Source organism: Lemur catta, chromosome 4, assembly GCF_020740605.2.
Source record: "Lemur catta isolate mLemCat1 chromosome 4, mLemCat1.pri, whole genome shotgun sequence".
Lineage (NCBI taxonomy): Eukaryota > Metazoa > Chordata > Mammalia > Primates > Lemuridae > Lemur > Lemur catta.
In genome coordinates, this window is record NC_059131.1 from 20225446 (window position 1) to 20240049 (window position 14604).

A 14604-nucleotide genomic window follows, 5' to 3' on the forward strand; every position below is an offset into this window, starting at 1 on the left:
GTCATTACAGTTGCTAAGTGAGAATGGGTCGTTGTCACCTTCAGTATGGTTTGGCTTCTGGAGCAGGTTTGCTCTCTTTAGCATTTGACCAGGGAATCACTCAGGCCAGCTTCTGCAGTAGGCCAGCAGTCGTCTAGACGTTTCTAATTGCAAAGCAATTATTCCTTTAAACTTATGAGTTTTTGTCTGTTCAAATTTTACAAGATGTATACTTTCAAAAAATCACCTTGATGCTTTTCTCTTTAGTGATCGAATTTATCAATGTTTATTTGAGATGAAGATGGGTATAGTAGATTTTGGGAATGATCTCAATTTGCATTTTGATCCTTCTGCTTGTTAGGTTTATGACTTTGAACAAGTGACTTTGTTTTGCTGAGCTTTAGTTTTCTTATCCATAAAATAGGAACAATTACTGTTCTCAGGGAACAATTGGGGGGAAGTAAATGAAATTACAGATAGAGGTTAGTAATACAGTGCCTTATGGTGAGTAGATGTTTAGAATGTGTTGGTTCTGTTTCCCTTTGTTGTAGAAATGAGAGGTAAAATAATAGTAAGCACTGTGCGGAAAAAACACAGAATAATAGTTTTGTAATGTACGTTAGACTCTTTTGCTTTTTTCTAAGATGAGTATTTCTGTGTTTTGCGTATGATCTAGATAAGCATCCTTTCAAGAACTGTGACATCAGTGGATAGAAATAAAGGTGGAAATGTAGAAAAGGAAAAAAAAATAGGTTTCAAAATGATGCAGATTAGTATACTATTCAGAGTCAAATTATAGTAGTTATCCATATCATCTGAAAATGGGAATTAAAATACTTTCCTCGCTATCCTGGCTTGTGAAGATTAGCTGTAATAATGTATAGGAAGCTCCTTATTAGTGATAAAGTGTTATAAAGATGTGCATTTTTATGATTGGTGGTACTGTATGTTAGATGTTTATTTTTACTTTGTAATGACAGAATAATGGGGGAGATCATCTGTTAAGTGGTCAGAAGAGGATCTTGTTTTATATTTGCAGAAAGGATGATTTTGAAATTGAAGTATAAAGTATAAAGGTTTTATCATCTTAAAGGTGCTTCTGTTGTCATCATTATATAGGGTCACAGCATTATTTGTTTTGAAGATCACTACAGTCTTTTCCTTTCTTACCAACTGAAATAATAAAACAGGTGCTACTTTTCAACATTTATTTTAGCAGGGACTTGTAAGTTTTCATGTGGTATAATGTATGAAAACTAGAATCAGAATGTAATTTGCTTGTAACTTGCTGGCAATTAATTTGCTTTTGATGTGGGATTCTTTAAGATTGAGGAAGAAAATGATGACTTGAATTGACTTACATCTGAAAGTAGAAGCTTTCATTTAGAAATCTGTTAAGAGGAATTAATGTACTCCTTTCCCCAGCCCCATGAGTTTCCAAGTAATTTAGATATGATTTATTAGTTCCACTTTTGTATTTTCAAGTGTAAGGACTTCTTAGTGCCTTAAAGTCAAAGACTTTAGGATCCATCTTAGTCTGTGTTGCTTAGTATCTGGATAAGTGTATGTTTTCATGATTTAATTGTTCAAGTAGATTTTTGCTATAGCTGTTCCTCAGATTTTGCTGCATCTATTCCCCTATCAATTTTTTTGAGGACATATTATCTTATCTCCATACCAAAATATTACTCTAGCTCTTGTCCTCTTATTCATTTATTTATTAAAAAATGGTTTTTGAGTGCTTACTGTGTGCTAGGTACTTTTGTTAAACCCTAGGGATTTAAGACATAGTCCTTACTGGGGAGAGATCACATAAGCGGTAGTTATAATACACTGTGGAGGGTCATTTATTAAGAGAGGTATATCAGCAATAAATAATTTCTAGTAAGTAACAATTGCAAACAAGGTATGCCTATTCTAGGGTTTTATATGGTATTATCAATCAAGTTCTTACTCTTTGTGGGGACGCAGGAGAAATTTTTAACCCAATGGTGTGTTTGTTTTGTGTCTTGGTGGTAGGGAGAGGGTTGTTAGCAAAGGCTGCTTGGCCTCAACTAAAGTAAAACAAGCCAGTTGTAAGATAGAGTAGGACGGCTTTAAGTAGAGTGTGGTAGTGTAGAAATCAGCTTTGGGAAGAAGGAGTAAATTGTATTTCAAGAGTTCCTTCTGTTCCTGAAAAGTCGTGGTGTATTCCATGTCCTGAGTAGCAGAGCAACAGGGAGGTGATTTCTTCTCAGGGATCTTTGGAAATGGTTGCTCTGAAGATGGGAAATGAGGTATTTTATTCATGCAAGAGAAACTCTTGTTTGCTATGCCAGTTTTCGGGAAGCTTGTTGTATCTAGTTCCTTTGTAAACTCTCATCACCTTTCCTTCTGCTTTCAGTGGTGATTTACAAATCAAGTTAAAATGTCCCCAGAAGTGGCCTTGAACCGAATTTCTCCAATGCTCTCCCCGTTTATATCTAGTGTGGTACGAAATGGAAAAGTGGGACTGGATGCTACAAACTGTTTGAGGATAACTGACTTGAAATCTGGGTATGTACCGGAATGAATTCAATGAATGTACCAGAACCAATTCAACCTTTACCTGATGATAAATATTCCTTACCAGACTCATAAAAAGAGAACAGCACAGAAGTTCGTAAAGTCATGATATCACATGCTGATTCAGTTGGTTTTGTACAATTCTTGACATTTTATGTTTCAAGTTATTTTATTTGTGTTGTGGGCCATTGCTTTATGACCAGAATGTTCATGTCTTTTTTCTGGTTTATCTCTTTGTGAACAGTGTGCCATGGGGGTTTTTAGCAAGTGTGTTTTTCATTCACTGGCTTGTTTTCTTGTTGTGTTTGCTACAATCCAGCAACAAATATATTCTGAATCTTACATCATTTGGTAATCTCTCTTAATGTGAAAATTGTAATAATTAGCCAAAATGAGTCATTCCTCACAATGGAGTTGAAACTGTAAGATTTCACACCTAGAAATGTTGCATTAAAAAAACCATTTTATTTTGAAATAAATTTAGATTTACAGAAGAGTTATAAAAATACTGGAGATCAATGTTGTTACAGTATTAATTGTTCTATGATCTTACTTGATTTTTGATGCTTTTCCCATTAATATCCTTGGGCACACATTATACCCACCATTGCATAGCCTGGTAAGTGTAGATAACAAAGGTGATGGCTGGAGTGCAGGCAGCCCAGATTCCAGGTGGTAGAGCTCCTCCTTCCACGGGCATCCACCTTTTGCCAGTTCTACTATTTCTCCACCTGCGTGGACCTGGAATCACTGGGCCAGGGCCTCTTCCACCAAGGGCCCAGGCTGAGCAACCTGGGCACTTCGGGTAGTGGTCAGTGGATATTGAGGCTCCCCTTCCTCCCACTGTTAGATCCCATTGTCTGCTGTGTCTACCTCCTCCCTGAAGTTCTCATACATCTTGTCATAGAGGATGCCCACTGTGCTATCCTCTTCAGTAGTGCCCAGCAACTGGGCCAGCAGCTTGTGCGTGAAGTACAGATAGCTGAGTCCCATACTGCTCATCTTAGTCTGCCACGGCTTCCCAGGGGACAGGGAACTCATGGTCTCTGTGAAAGACGTCTGATGATGAGCTAGTTGATGTCTCTAAGGGTCATATGTGCCATACATGTCCACCACAATGTCATACAATGTCACATGAGGCCACTGTGAAGTCCTGTATCCACACCATCTCTGCATCCTAGTACTCTGACAGGAGGCAAAGCAATGTGCATGCCAGCACCTTGTTGCAGTGGAAGGTGCCCTTGTGTGTCCCCATTTGAGGTGGTGTGGTTGTTTAGAGGGTGGGATGGACTCTGGGCCAAGCATGTGGTGCTGGGTTTAGAGGGGTGGCAGCGGTAGCAATAGCAGTGGTTAGAGCAGAAATGTCGTATTCTTGATTCTCTTTTAGCTGTCCTTGTAAGACTCTTTTGACTTTTACAAATCTTGCTGTTTTTTGACTAAGCTAAAGACTTGAATATAAGGATATAGACTTACAGTCTTTAGTGGTAATGTAAAGAAGACTAAGTTGAACACTTCTTTGGAATGATAGGATGCTTTTTAAAAGATCTGGTATTATCTTCAACTTATTAATCAAATACTGATCACTTACTATTTGGTAATTGTTATGCTCATGTTAGGCACATATAGCTCCTTTTTATTGTTGAGGAAAAAGAATGTGATAGAAAGAACTCTGGTGGAGTTGATAGGAAGAAGGTTTTAATGTTCTTGGCCACTTTGAATCTAAAAGTTAACTATACATATTAGAGAATTTATAAATAAATTGTCATCCTGAGAGTGGTCAGGGATTAGAAATTGACTTTTTAAATTTCTCTTACTGGTTTAGAATTTTGTACCATTTAGGCAAGCAGCAGGCCAGGTGCTTAGACAGGCTTCCTCAGCTTGTAAATGATGATAGGAAGTGGGGATTGTGAAATGGAGATTGCGTGTAAGATTCATTCAGTCTGAATTCAGCCCCAAATTATTATAGACAAGTTAGATGCAGATTGGGCCCTCCTAAATTACAAAATATTTTCTTTAAATGGACCTCATCTCTGACTGAAGTCATCAGGATCAGATCTCAAGAAGGTATTTTCCAGTTGCCATTACAGTAATTTTTTGACCCGCATAAAGCAGAGTGATACACTTCCTTTACTGTGCTCATTTCTTGTCACTTGGTTGCTTTGATTTTGATCTCATCTTTCTGGGACCTTTAAATCAGTTAATTTTCTTCTAGGTCTGATAATAAAGGGTATTTCAGAGTAACTCTTCAGGTTTTGCCATACTTTCGTGTTTCTTTCCAACTCTAACTTTTTGAAAAAATCTTTGTCTGCGTTGTGTTCATTTCTCTTTTTCTATGTGTTTTTGAAGGCTTAAAACTGCTGGTCTTTTATTAAATTCCTTTAGCTCAACATGATTATACCTAATCCTACTTATTTTCTCTTCCTTTCCACCCCAGGTCTTCTCCTGGCCCCAGCCTATCTTTCATTTTACTGCTAGGATCACACAAATTAAGGATTTTCTTCTTTTCTAGGAAAGGGTGAGATTGGAGGAAAGAAGACATTTCAGGTGTGCATTGAACGTCTTAAGTATGTGTAACCAGGGACAGTTTCCATTTTCTCACTGGTTCTCAATTTCTTTGTCCATAAAAAGAACAATCAGATTAGATGACTAAGATTTCTACGGGTGAAAAATCCTGTGAAAACAACCCAAATGTCCATCAACTGATGAATGGATAAACAAATGTGGTATATCTACAAATAGAATATTATTCAACCATTACAAGTAATGAAGTACTGTTTCATGCTACAACATGGATGAACATTGAAAGCATTATGCTAAGTGAAAGAAGCTCGTCACAAAAGGTCACATATTACATGATTTTATTTATATGAAATGTCCAGAATAGGCCAATCGATAGAGACAGAAAGTAAATTAGTGGGTGCCAGGGGCTGAGGGAATTAAAAAGTGACTACTTGGATGTGGGCTTTCTTTTTGGGATGACAACAATATTGTAAAATTAGATAGTGGTAAAGGTTGTACAACTTTGTGAATAAACTAAAAATCACTAAATTGTGCACTTTAGGGTGAATTTTATGGTATGCGAATTATATCTCAGTTAAGCTGCCATTAAAAAAAACCAGAGTCCAAGCCAGTAGCATGTGCATATAATCCCAGCTACTCGGGAGGCTTGCTTGAGCCCAGGAGTTCAAGATCAGCATGGGCAACACAGTGAGACCCTTGTCTCTAAACAAATAAACGATAAACCAACCCGTGAACCAGGGATGTTCGTTGGCCAGAATGGATAGAACATAGAAATAAGTCTTTTTTCTTTAGCATATCACAAATATTCTTTTCAAAGGTATTGAAGACCTGACAGTGGACTGATGACCAGTGGACTGGTGACTGGTTTATGTAAGATGGCATTAACCTGAACTTCTTACTCCTTGCATCGGTATCCTGAAAGACCAGTTGGGTTCATTAACATAAAGTCACATTGCTTCTCTCCTGCAGATTCCCTTTTGGGTGCTCCCAAATTCCTGAATGTTTAGTTGAGCATTTAAGTACAAATAATGGATCTGATGATGAATTTGAAATGAATCCATTAGTCCTGGCTCTGTCTGGACTAAGTATGCCTGAAAAATATTTGAAATGGTATTTAATGACATTTAGTATTTATAGAATTTACTTTTTTAAGCTTTTAAAAAGGAATTAAAATACCTCTACCTTAACAAAGTTACTCTGCATAAAATGATGTGAAAAGCCTTGTTAATCCAGAGCATTACTGATACCTTTTATGTAGTACTTGTCTGAAAGATTCATGAAAGTTCTTTAGAAATTCATTAACAGTCTTTCTTCAATTCATCAGTCAACCAAAGTGTGAATTCCTCAAGTTTCTATAGCAAAAGTGTGGCAGAGTTAGGTAAAAGAATGACTTCTTCTTGGTATGTCACTTTTGGCATTTCCCTTTCTGTTAGATCTGCAGCAGTCACAGTTGTGAATCTTTACTAATTTCTAATTTCTGTTAATTCAGAGAGGTATTAGGACATACTATACATAAAAAGTATAAAATGAGGAGATTGAGTTTTAGAGGTCACAAGAACCAATCTTGTTATTATACATAGGCATTTGCCCTTGAAGAGATGAGGTCTATATGTCTATATTCTAGTTCTGGCTCATAAGGGGAATAGATGGGTGAGAACTTACAGCAAGAGTTTTTTTAAAAAGTAGCAATTCATTTTTATTTTTATTAGGGTACCTAGATTTTTCTACCTTACTTAAGACTATGTATATTTCTAAACTCCATTGCGAGGCCTCAGTATCTTAAGGGCAGAGCTCTTGTTTATTTTTATGCCTTCTTAAGGTCTGTCATGGGCTGAGTGCAGTAGCTCATGCCTATTATCCTAGCACTTTGGGAGGCTGAGACAGGAGAATTGCTTGAGGCCAGGCTAGGAATTCGAGACCAGCCTGAGCAACATAAGGAGATCCCATCTCTACAAAAATAAAATTAGCTAGGTGTGGTGGTGTGTTCCTATAGTCCCAGCTACTTGGGAGGCTGAGGTGGGAAGATGGCTTGAGGCCAGGAGTTTGAGGTTGCAGTGGGCTATGATAATGCCACTGCACTCCAGCCTGGGCAACAGACTGAGACCCTGTCTCCAAAAAGGAAAAAAAAAAGGTCTATCATTGTACCTTTAACATGTAATGTAGTAAGTAGGGGTTGGATGAGTTAGGTATCTTCCTAGAGAGGTTGTTGGTTTGGGGATCAGAGTGGTGTGTTCTTGTGGCTTGGAAGGATGTTTATTGGCCTGGTAGTGTATTGCTTAAAAATTGTTATGCATAATTCTTTTTAATGACATTCCCTGACAAGTGAGTTGACATTTTTGAAATTATAGTAAAATGTTATAGTAGTGGGTTTACTCTTCTAGGTAAAATATAGACTGGGATCTGGAGGGGCCAAATTATTAATTTTAGGGAATTATTTCATGAGCTTATTGAATGTTTGTTAGTTCTCTGCTCTGTGTTAATTTGATCACAAGCATGTGCTATGTGTAAGATACCATATTTTGCCATTTTTAGTGATTTTTCTAATCTTGAAGATGTCTAAATGTCTGTTCAGCATTCTGGAATGATGCCTGGCAAATATAACAGGGAGCAAAGCAGAGAGTGCTTACTGCAACCTGTGGCAGCTGAGCCTTAATATCTTTTTTCAGCATATTGTGGTGACTCAACCTTACTGGCACATGGCTGTGTTTGGGGCATCTGCTATGACATCTCATCCGCCCACAACTACCTATTGCATTTTTTGTCCATGTTCTGAATTTCATTACTTAGTTAAAAATAGATACTCAGTGTAAGTACTTGATTACAAAATAGGCAGAACAATTTTAAAAGATGAGTGCTGTAAGCTTTGAAGACTGATCTCAGTTGGCTGCATGAGTTTCTATAGCTGGCAGGCAGAACCTTTCTTTATTAGCCTCGTGTCTGGAAGGAAGTTGCTGTCCTTGGAGGCAGCAGTTTAATTTTGAAGATGGGCAATTTTTAATAATTTAGTATCTAGTTATTCACTTGGCTTTTCAGGTTCACTTTCTTTTCTGTACTCTTCCCTGATCTCATTCTCCTTTCTTCCTGTGTGTGTCTTCATACTTTATATATTTATTATAATTTGTATCCCTAAAAAACATATAGTATTATTTTGCATGTTTTAAAAGTTTATACAAATGAAGACTATATGTATATTCACTGGCAACTTGCTTATTTTGCTTAGTATTAAGTTAATGAGGTTTATCTGTGTTGATACTGACAGAGCTGGTTCTCTCATTTGTACTACTATACCATATTTCATTGTATGACTATGCCCCCAATTTTTAATTCATTCTTCTGATAACTTTTATGTTGTTTAAAATATATATATTTTTGAGAAAGAGTGCCATAATGAACATTCTCTCACATACGCCCAAGAAGATATATGAGAATGTTTTCTGGGGCAAAAATTTTTGAACTGGGTCTGTTTACCCATTAGTGGTTGTAAAATCAATTGAGTGAGTCATCCCAACATTTAAAAAATGAATGAGAACAAAATGGAAACTCTCAGAATGTGTCACACATAGTAAAAATAAGCACTGTTTTATGAATTTTCATTTTAGTTAAGTATGTGTGTACTGGGTCATAATGAAAAATGTGTGTGTAATGATCAAAAAATTTTGAAAGTTACCCCTCAAGGGTATATTCCTAGAAATAGAATTGCTGGCTGTTAGGGTATATACATCTTTCATTTTATTAGATGTTGCCAGATCGTATTAATATCAATTTCCTTCCACCAGAAATGAGAGTTCCCATTATTCTATAGCCTTACCGATACTTAGTATTATTGTCAGACTTAAATTTTTGCCAAGATGAGGAGGTATGAAATGGTATCTCATTATAGTTTTAACTTATATTTCTCTGATTGCTAGTGTGGTGAAGAGTCTTTTCACATGCTTACTGGCAATTCAGATTTCTTCTTTTGGGGATATCATGTAAATGGGTTGCATATTTCTGTAGATCTTTAAAGCATTCTTCATGTATTTTGGATACTGATCTTTTGGTAGTTACATGTATTACAAATGTCTGCTCACAGTCTGTGGCTTATACTCTTATTTTGGTACTACTGATGTCCAGAGTTCTAATTTTAATGAAGTCAAACTCATCAGTGTTTTTGTTTTTAGATTTGTGTACACATGCGTGAGAGAGAGAAAAAGGCAGAGTTTTAAGAAATTCTGGCTTATCTAGAAGTCATGTATCTTCCTTTAAGAATTTTAAAGTTTTCCTTTCTTTTTTCTTTTTTTGGTTGGTCTTTAAATAGAAATTTATTTTTCTATAAAATATGGGGTGAGATAGCAATAAAGTTTCTTTCCCCCCCATATGGGTAATTGGTTGAGCCAGCATCATTTATTGAGAAGGCCATCCTTTGCCCACGGATCTGCAGTGCTACCTCTGTCTTTATGTCAAGTTTATATCACACATGGACCTGTTTCTAGGCTTTCTGTTCTGGTTGATCAGCCTCGTTGTCCGTGTGCCAGTTCCACACTGTCTTAACTATTACAGCTTTGTGGAATGTCATGATAGCTAGTAGGACAAATTTTCCCCATCCATGTTGTTCTGTTTTTTAAAAATTGTCTTGCTTAACCATATGTTCTAAATACTTTTTAATAATCTCATTTAAGTAGCTATATACTGTTCTATCAGGAAATATAACACTAATAATTCAGTCAACGAGAAGCCCTTTTAATTTATTGGAAAATGAAATAAAGGGAAACTGACCTGATGAGGTGCTAATTGAGAATTGATGGTCAGGAAAGCTCTCTCTGAGGAAATGACATTTAAGTTGAATCATGAATGATGAGAATACAGTAGTCACCCCCTTATCCTTGAGGGATACATCCCAAGACCCCCAGCAAGACCCTCAGCACTTGCTCAAAACCGCAGATAGTACTGATCCTGATTGCTGTTGATAGGAACATGTGTTTGTTCCAGTCTTCCACCCACAAATTTAATGCCTTTTCCATCTTAACTAAGCACTTATCACTGTGGCCATAATTTTTGCAGTTTGAGGTGTGACAGCAAAACTATCGCAGATTTTGTTTTTCTTCTTCACAATTTCATGGATAGAAGATTCATTCTTACCATAGTTCTTAGCAACCTTAACATATGAATTTCTTCTTTCCTTATGAAGTCAAGAACTTTTACCTTTTCACTTAAAGGAAACACCTATGGCTTTTTCGCATATCTGAATTGCCAGCATCATTATTCTTGTGCTTTGGGGCTATTGTTAAGTAAAATAAGGGTTATTTGAACTCAAACACTGACATACTGTGACAAAGGATCTGATCACCAAGATGGCTACTAAGTGACTAACAGATAGATAGTGTAGACAGCTACACTGAACAAAGGGAATGTTTCATGTTCCAGGCAGGACAGAGCAAGATGGTGTGAGATTTCATCATGCTGCTCAGAATGGTGTGCAATTTAAAATTTATGAATTGTTTCTGGAATTTTCCTTTTAATATTTTTGGATTACAGTTGACCCAGGGTAACTGAAACCATGGAAAGCAAAACTGTAGGTAAGTGGGGACTACTGCACTTCAGTGTGAACAGCTAGGGGATTTGATGTAAAAAGGAAATAAGTACCATGTGTGCAAACAGGAGAAAGTTTCACATGTTCATGGATCTGCAACACTATTGTGCTTGGAATGTGGTGAGAGAGTGTAAGAAGGAAATGCAGTGAGATTCTAGAGGTAGTCAAGGGTCAGATTATGCAGAAGCCTGGTGGACTATATTTGGAAGCTTGTGTTTTATTCTGAGTGGACTGAAAAGCTATTCAAGAATTTTAAGTAGCAGAATGACATGATCTTATTTATACTTAAAAATAAAATCACTGGTTGTTATATGGAAAATGGCCAGAGTAAGGTGTACTAGTTAACCATCCATTACAATGGACCAGATGAGAGATGATGGAGTCTTAGAACATGGTGGTGGCAATGGGGATGGAAAGAAATGAATAGATTAATAAACTATTTAGAAGGTAAAATCATGAGGATGTTGCATTTGGGGTTTGAGAATGAATGAAGAATGACTTCCTGTTTTTTAGTTTAAGTGGGCAGATAGTCAGTTGTGCCATTTGCTGAGATGGGGAAGCTTGGTGGATGGACTGTTTTAATTGGATTGCTTGCTCTATAGGTCTGCCATACAGCTATCATTTTAGGCCTTCCTTTGCCTCTTCCTATATTGAATCTCTTGTGTTCTTGTTTTGCTTTCTTGCTTTGTTGGAGCATATACTCCAATAGTGTCTTAAGAAAGGGAGTAAAAGAGGGACTTTTTGAGTTCTTGAAAATCAGAAAATGTCTTTATTCTAGTTTTATATTTGATGGATAATTTGAGCAGGTACAGAAGTCTAGGTTGCCAATTATCTTCCCTTTGAATTTTGGAGGCCTTGATCTGTAATCTTGGAGACCCCCAACATACATATTGTTACAGTTTCATGGATACAGTATCTTCTCTTAATTCTGTAGGGATATTAGTTAATAGCTTTGAAAATTGTTCTGTACCTCACAGTCTGTTTTGCTCTCTATCTTTTATGTTGATGGCTTTCTTCAAACTGGTGATTCTTGGCTGTCCATGTCTTTTAAAGACTGAGGCTCAAAAATGTGAATTTGAAGCCCATCATGCATGAATAGGATTGTCAATTACTGAGCTTCATTGTAGTGTGATCAGGCAGCAACCTGGCTTTTTTATTGGGTGATTGCTGGATTCATGATCTGGAGGTCTTTCTCTGGGGCTATAAAATAAATGTACCCATATGGATGCATATATTCCTGTGTATCAGCAAAATTCCAATAATCGAGCCAAAGAGTATGTAAATTTTAAGACTTTTGATGTATTTAATGTATTAGTATATTATATATTTATATGTAAGGATATATAAATATACATATAATTATATATTTTTTTCAGAAATATGTTATTAATTTACACTCCCGCTAGCAGTATATGAGGATGCCAATTCCTCTACAATCTTGATAATATCATGTCAGTATTACAAATTTTGTAAGATTACTTGCTAATTCAATAGATGGAAATGGTATTTAATTGCTCTTTTATTTTGCCTCATTGGTGTGTGTGTGTGTGTGTGTATGTATTACCAATTCATGCCATGTGTCCATTTTTCTGGTGAGATATTTGTCTTTTTCTTATTGATTTATAAAGCTCTTTATATGTTATGAAGGTTAACCCTTTGTCATAACATATTGCAGATGTTTTTTTCCTAGATTTTCAATGTCGTTCAATTAAATCAATTTGTTTAATATGCAGAAGCTCTTAAATATTTTTCATTTTTGAAGCAGTAATAAATGTACAGCATTTTAAAAAATATATGAAGGAGTGAGAAGTAGACAGTAAGTCTCCTGCCTACTCCTTTCCCTAATTTTTCTGTCTGAGGCAACTATTATTACCAGTTTCTTTTATTCCTTCTAGAGGTTTTCTTTATATATGTAAGCCTTTTTTCATTTATATATAAGCAGTAGCCATGGTAGATTGTTATAATAATAATGGCTCCTGATATATCATGCCCCCTCCTTTATTTATTCTCTTTTGAATGTAAGTTTGTTGTTCATATGATCAAGAGGCAGAATCTATTTCCTCACTCCTTGAATCAGGATTGGCATTGTGACTTGATTTTACCAATAGGATGTGGTGAAAGTTATGTGTGACTTCCGAGTCTAGGCCTTTAGAGGCCTTGCAGTTCTATTTTCACTCGCTTGTAATACCATCATCACCATGTTCAGGGGTTTCCTGGTCTAGTCTCATTGAGATTGAATGGCCCATACAGCCCATCTACCCTCAGCCCCAGAGCCAGCCTATAAGCTGAATGTAGCTGCTTGAGTGAGCCAAGGGGAGATCAGCAGAACTGACCAACCAACCTACAGATTGATGAGAAATAGTAAATTTTCCTGAGCCACCGTGTTTTGGGGTACCTTGTTGTCCAGAAACAGACAATTGCTGTAGTAGCATATTATATATTTATGTTAACAGTTTATTTTGAGGATTGTCCACATTAGTATGTATAGAGTGCTTACCTCTATTTTTATGACTGTATAATATTCCAGTGTATGAATATACTATAATCAGTTATTATTAATAGACATTTAATTTGTAGCCTACCTTTTGCTATAAGATGGAGTTGTAAAGAATCTCCTTTTACTTATTAATTAATTTATTTATTAGAGACAGGATCTTGCTCTGTTGCCCAGGCTGGAGTACAGTGGTGTCATCATAGCTCACTGCAGCCTCAAACTCCTGGGCCTCAAACTTCTGCCTCAGCCTCCCAAGTAGCTAGGACTACAGGCATGCACCACCACACCTGGCTAATTTTTAATTTTTTTATAAAGATGGGGTCTCACTGTGTTGCCCAGGCTGGTCTTGAACTCCTATCCTCAAGTGATCCTCTTGCTTTGGCCTCCAAAAGTGCTGGAATTACAGATGTGAGCCACTGTGCCTGGCCCTACATTTATTTTTAATATGCAAAAAAATTTTTACTTTTTATGTTGTCATGGCTGTTTCCTTTGTGTATTCTTTTAATATTTTGCATAATTAATGGTTTTCCCACTTTGAGACCGCCTGTATTTTCTTCTGTTATTGTTTCATTTTTACCTGAAAGTAATTAATAGGAAATTATTTTGGTATATAATACGATATGGAAATGGGGTTTCATTATTTTTCTAAATAATTATCTAGTTGCCCCAGCACCATTTGTAATATAAATCCTTTACTTCTTCACTGTTTTGAAATGCCATCTTACATTCTAAATTCTAATATTTATTTTCAACTTTCTTTTCAGTAATCTGTATATATTTGCCTTGTGCAATTACACAGCATTTTAGTTATTGTAGCTTTATAATATGTTTGAATATTTGTGGTCTCATCTGCTAGGAGTTTGATTGGCATTGGATAAAACTTTTATATTTATTTGGAGAGAATGCACATCTTTGCAACAGGGGTCAGCAAACTTTCTGTAAAGGCTCAGATAGTAAATATTTTAGGCATGCTAACCTTACAATCTATGTTGCAACTACTCAATTCTGGCATGGTAGCAAGCAATTTATGACAATATACAAATGAATGACTGTGGCTGTGTTCCAGCAAAACTGTATAAAAACATATGATTAGCCTGTGAGTTGTAGTTTCACAATATTGAATATACTTACTGTGTAATGTAGAGTATACCTCTTTAGGAATATGGTCAGTCTCTACAATTTATGTCCACAGTTATGAATGTGAATAAAGATTTGTCTTTTCTTTATTTTGTTCCTACACGTTTACTGTTAAGCTTTTTACTGGGAGTTTTGTGTTTTGGCTGCTATTGTGTAGAAATTCTGAGTTGTTTATCAGCAAATATGAAAGCCAATGCAGATGTCAGATTGAAGTAGAATCAGAAGATAAGTTGGAAAATTTAATAATTCAGTAGTTCAAACAGTCTTTTATCAGGATACTTAAGAATACTTTAGATGAGTTTGGAGAAAGGAAAAAATAGCCAGCACCAGAAGAGCTACGGGAAGAGTTGGGAGAAGGTCA

General features: G+C 36.2%; 1 protein-coding gene and 1 pseudogene across 2 annotated transcripts in view; one reads left to right on the plus strand and one right to left on the minus strand.

Annotated features, from left to right (window-relative positions):
- The window catches only part of BABAM2 (BRISC and BRCA1 A complex member 2), a 387195-nt gene that overhangs the window by 1097 nt on the left and 371494 nt on the right, over positions 1-14604 (plus strand). For both annotated transcript variants that reach the window (XM_045549309.1, XM_045549308.1), the window contains exon 2: positions 2363-2514. In XM_045549309.1, the coding sequence (XP_045405265.1) occupies positions 2387-2514 (128 nt within the window). In that variant the 5' untranslated portion in view covers positions 2363-2386. The remainder of the gene's footprint in view (positions 1-2362; positions 2515-14604) is intronic.
- On the minus strand, positions 3065-3861 carry LOC123636619 (annotated as a pseudogene).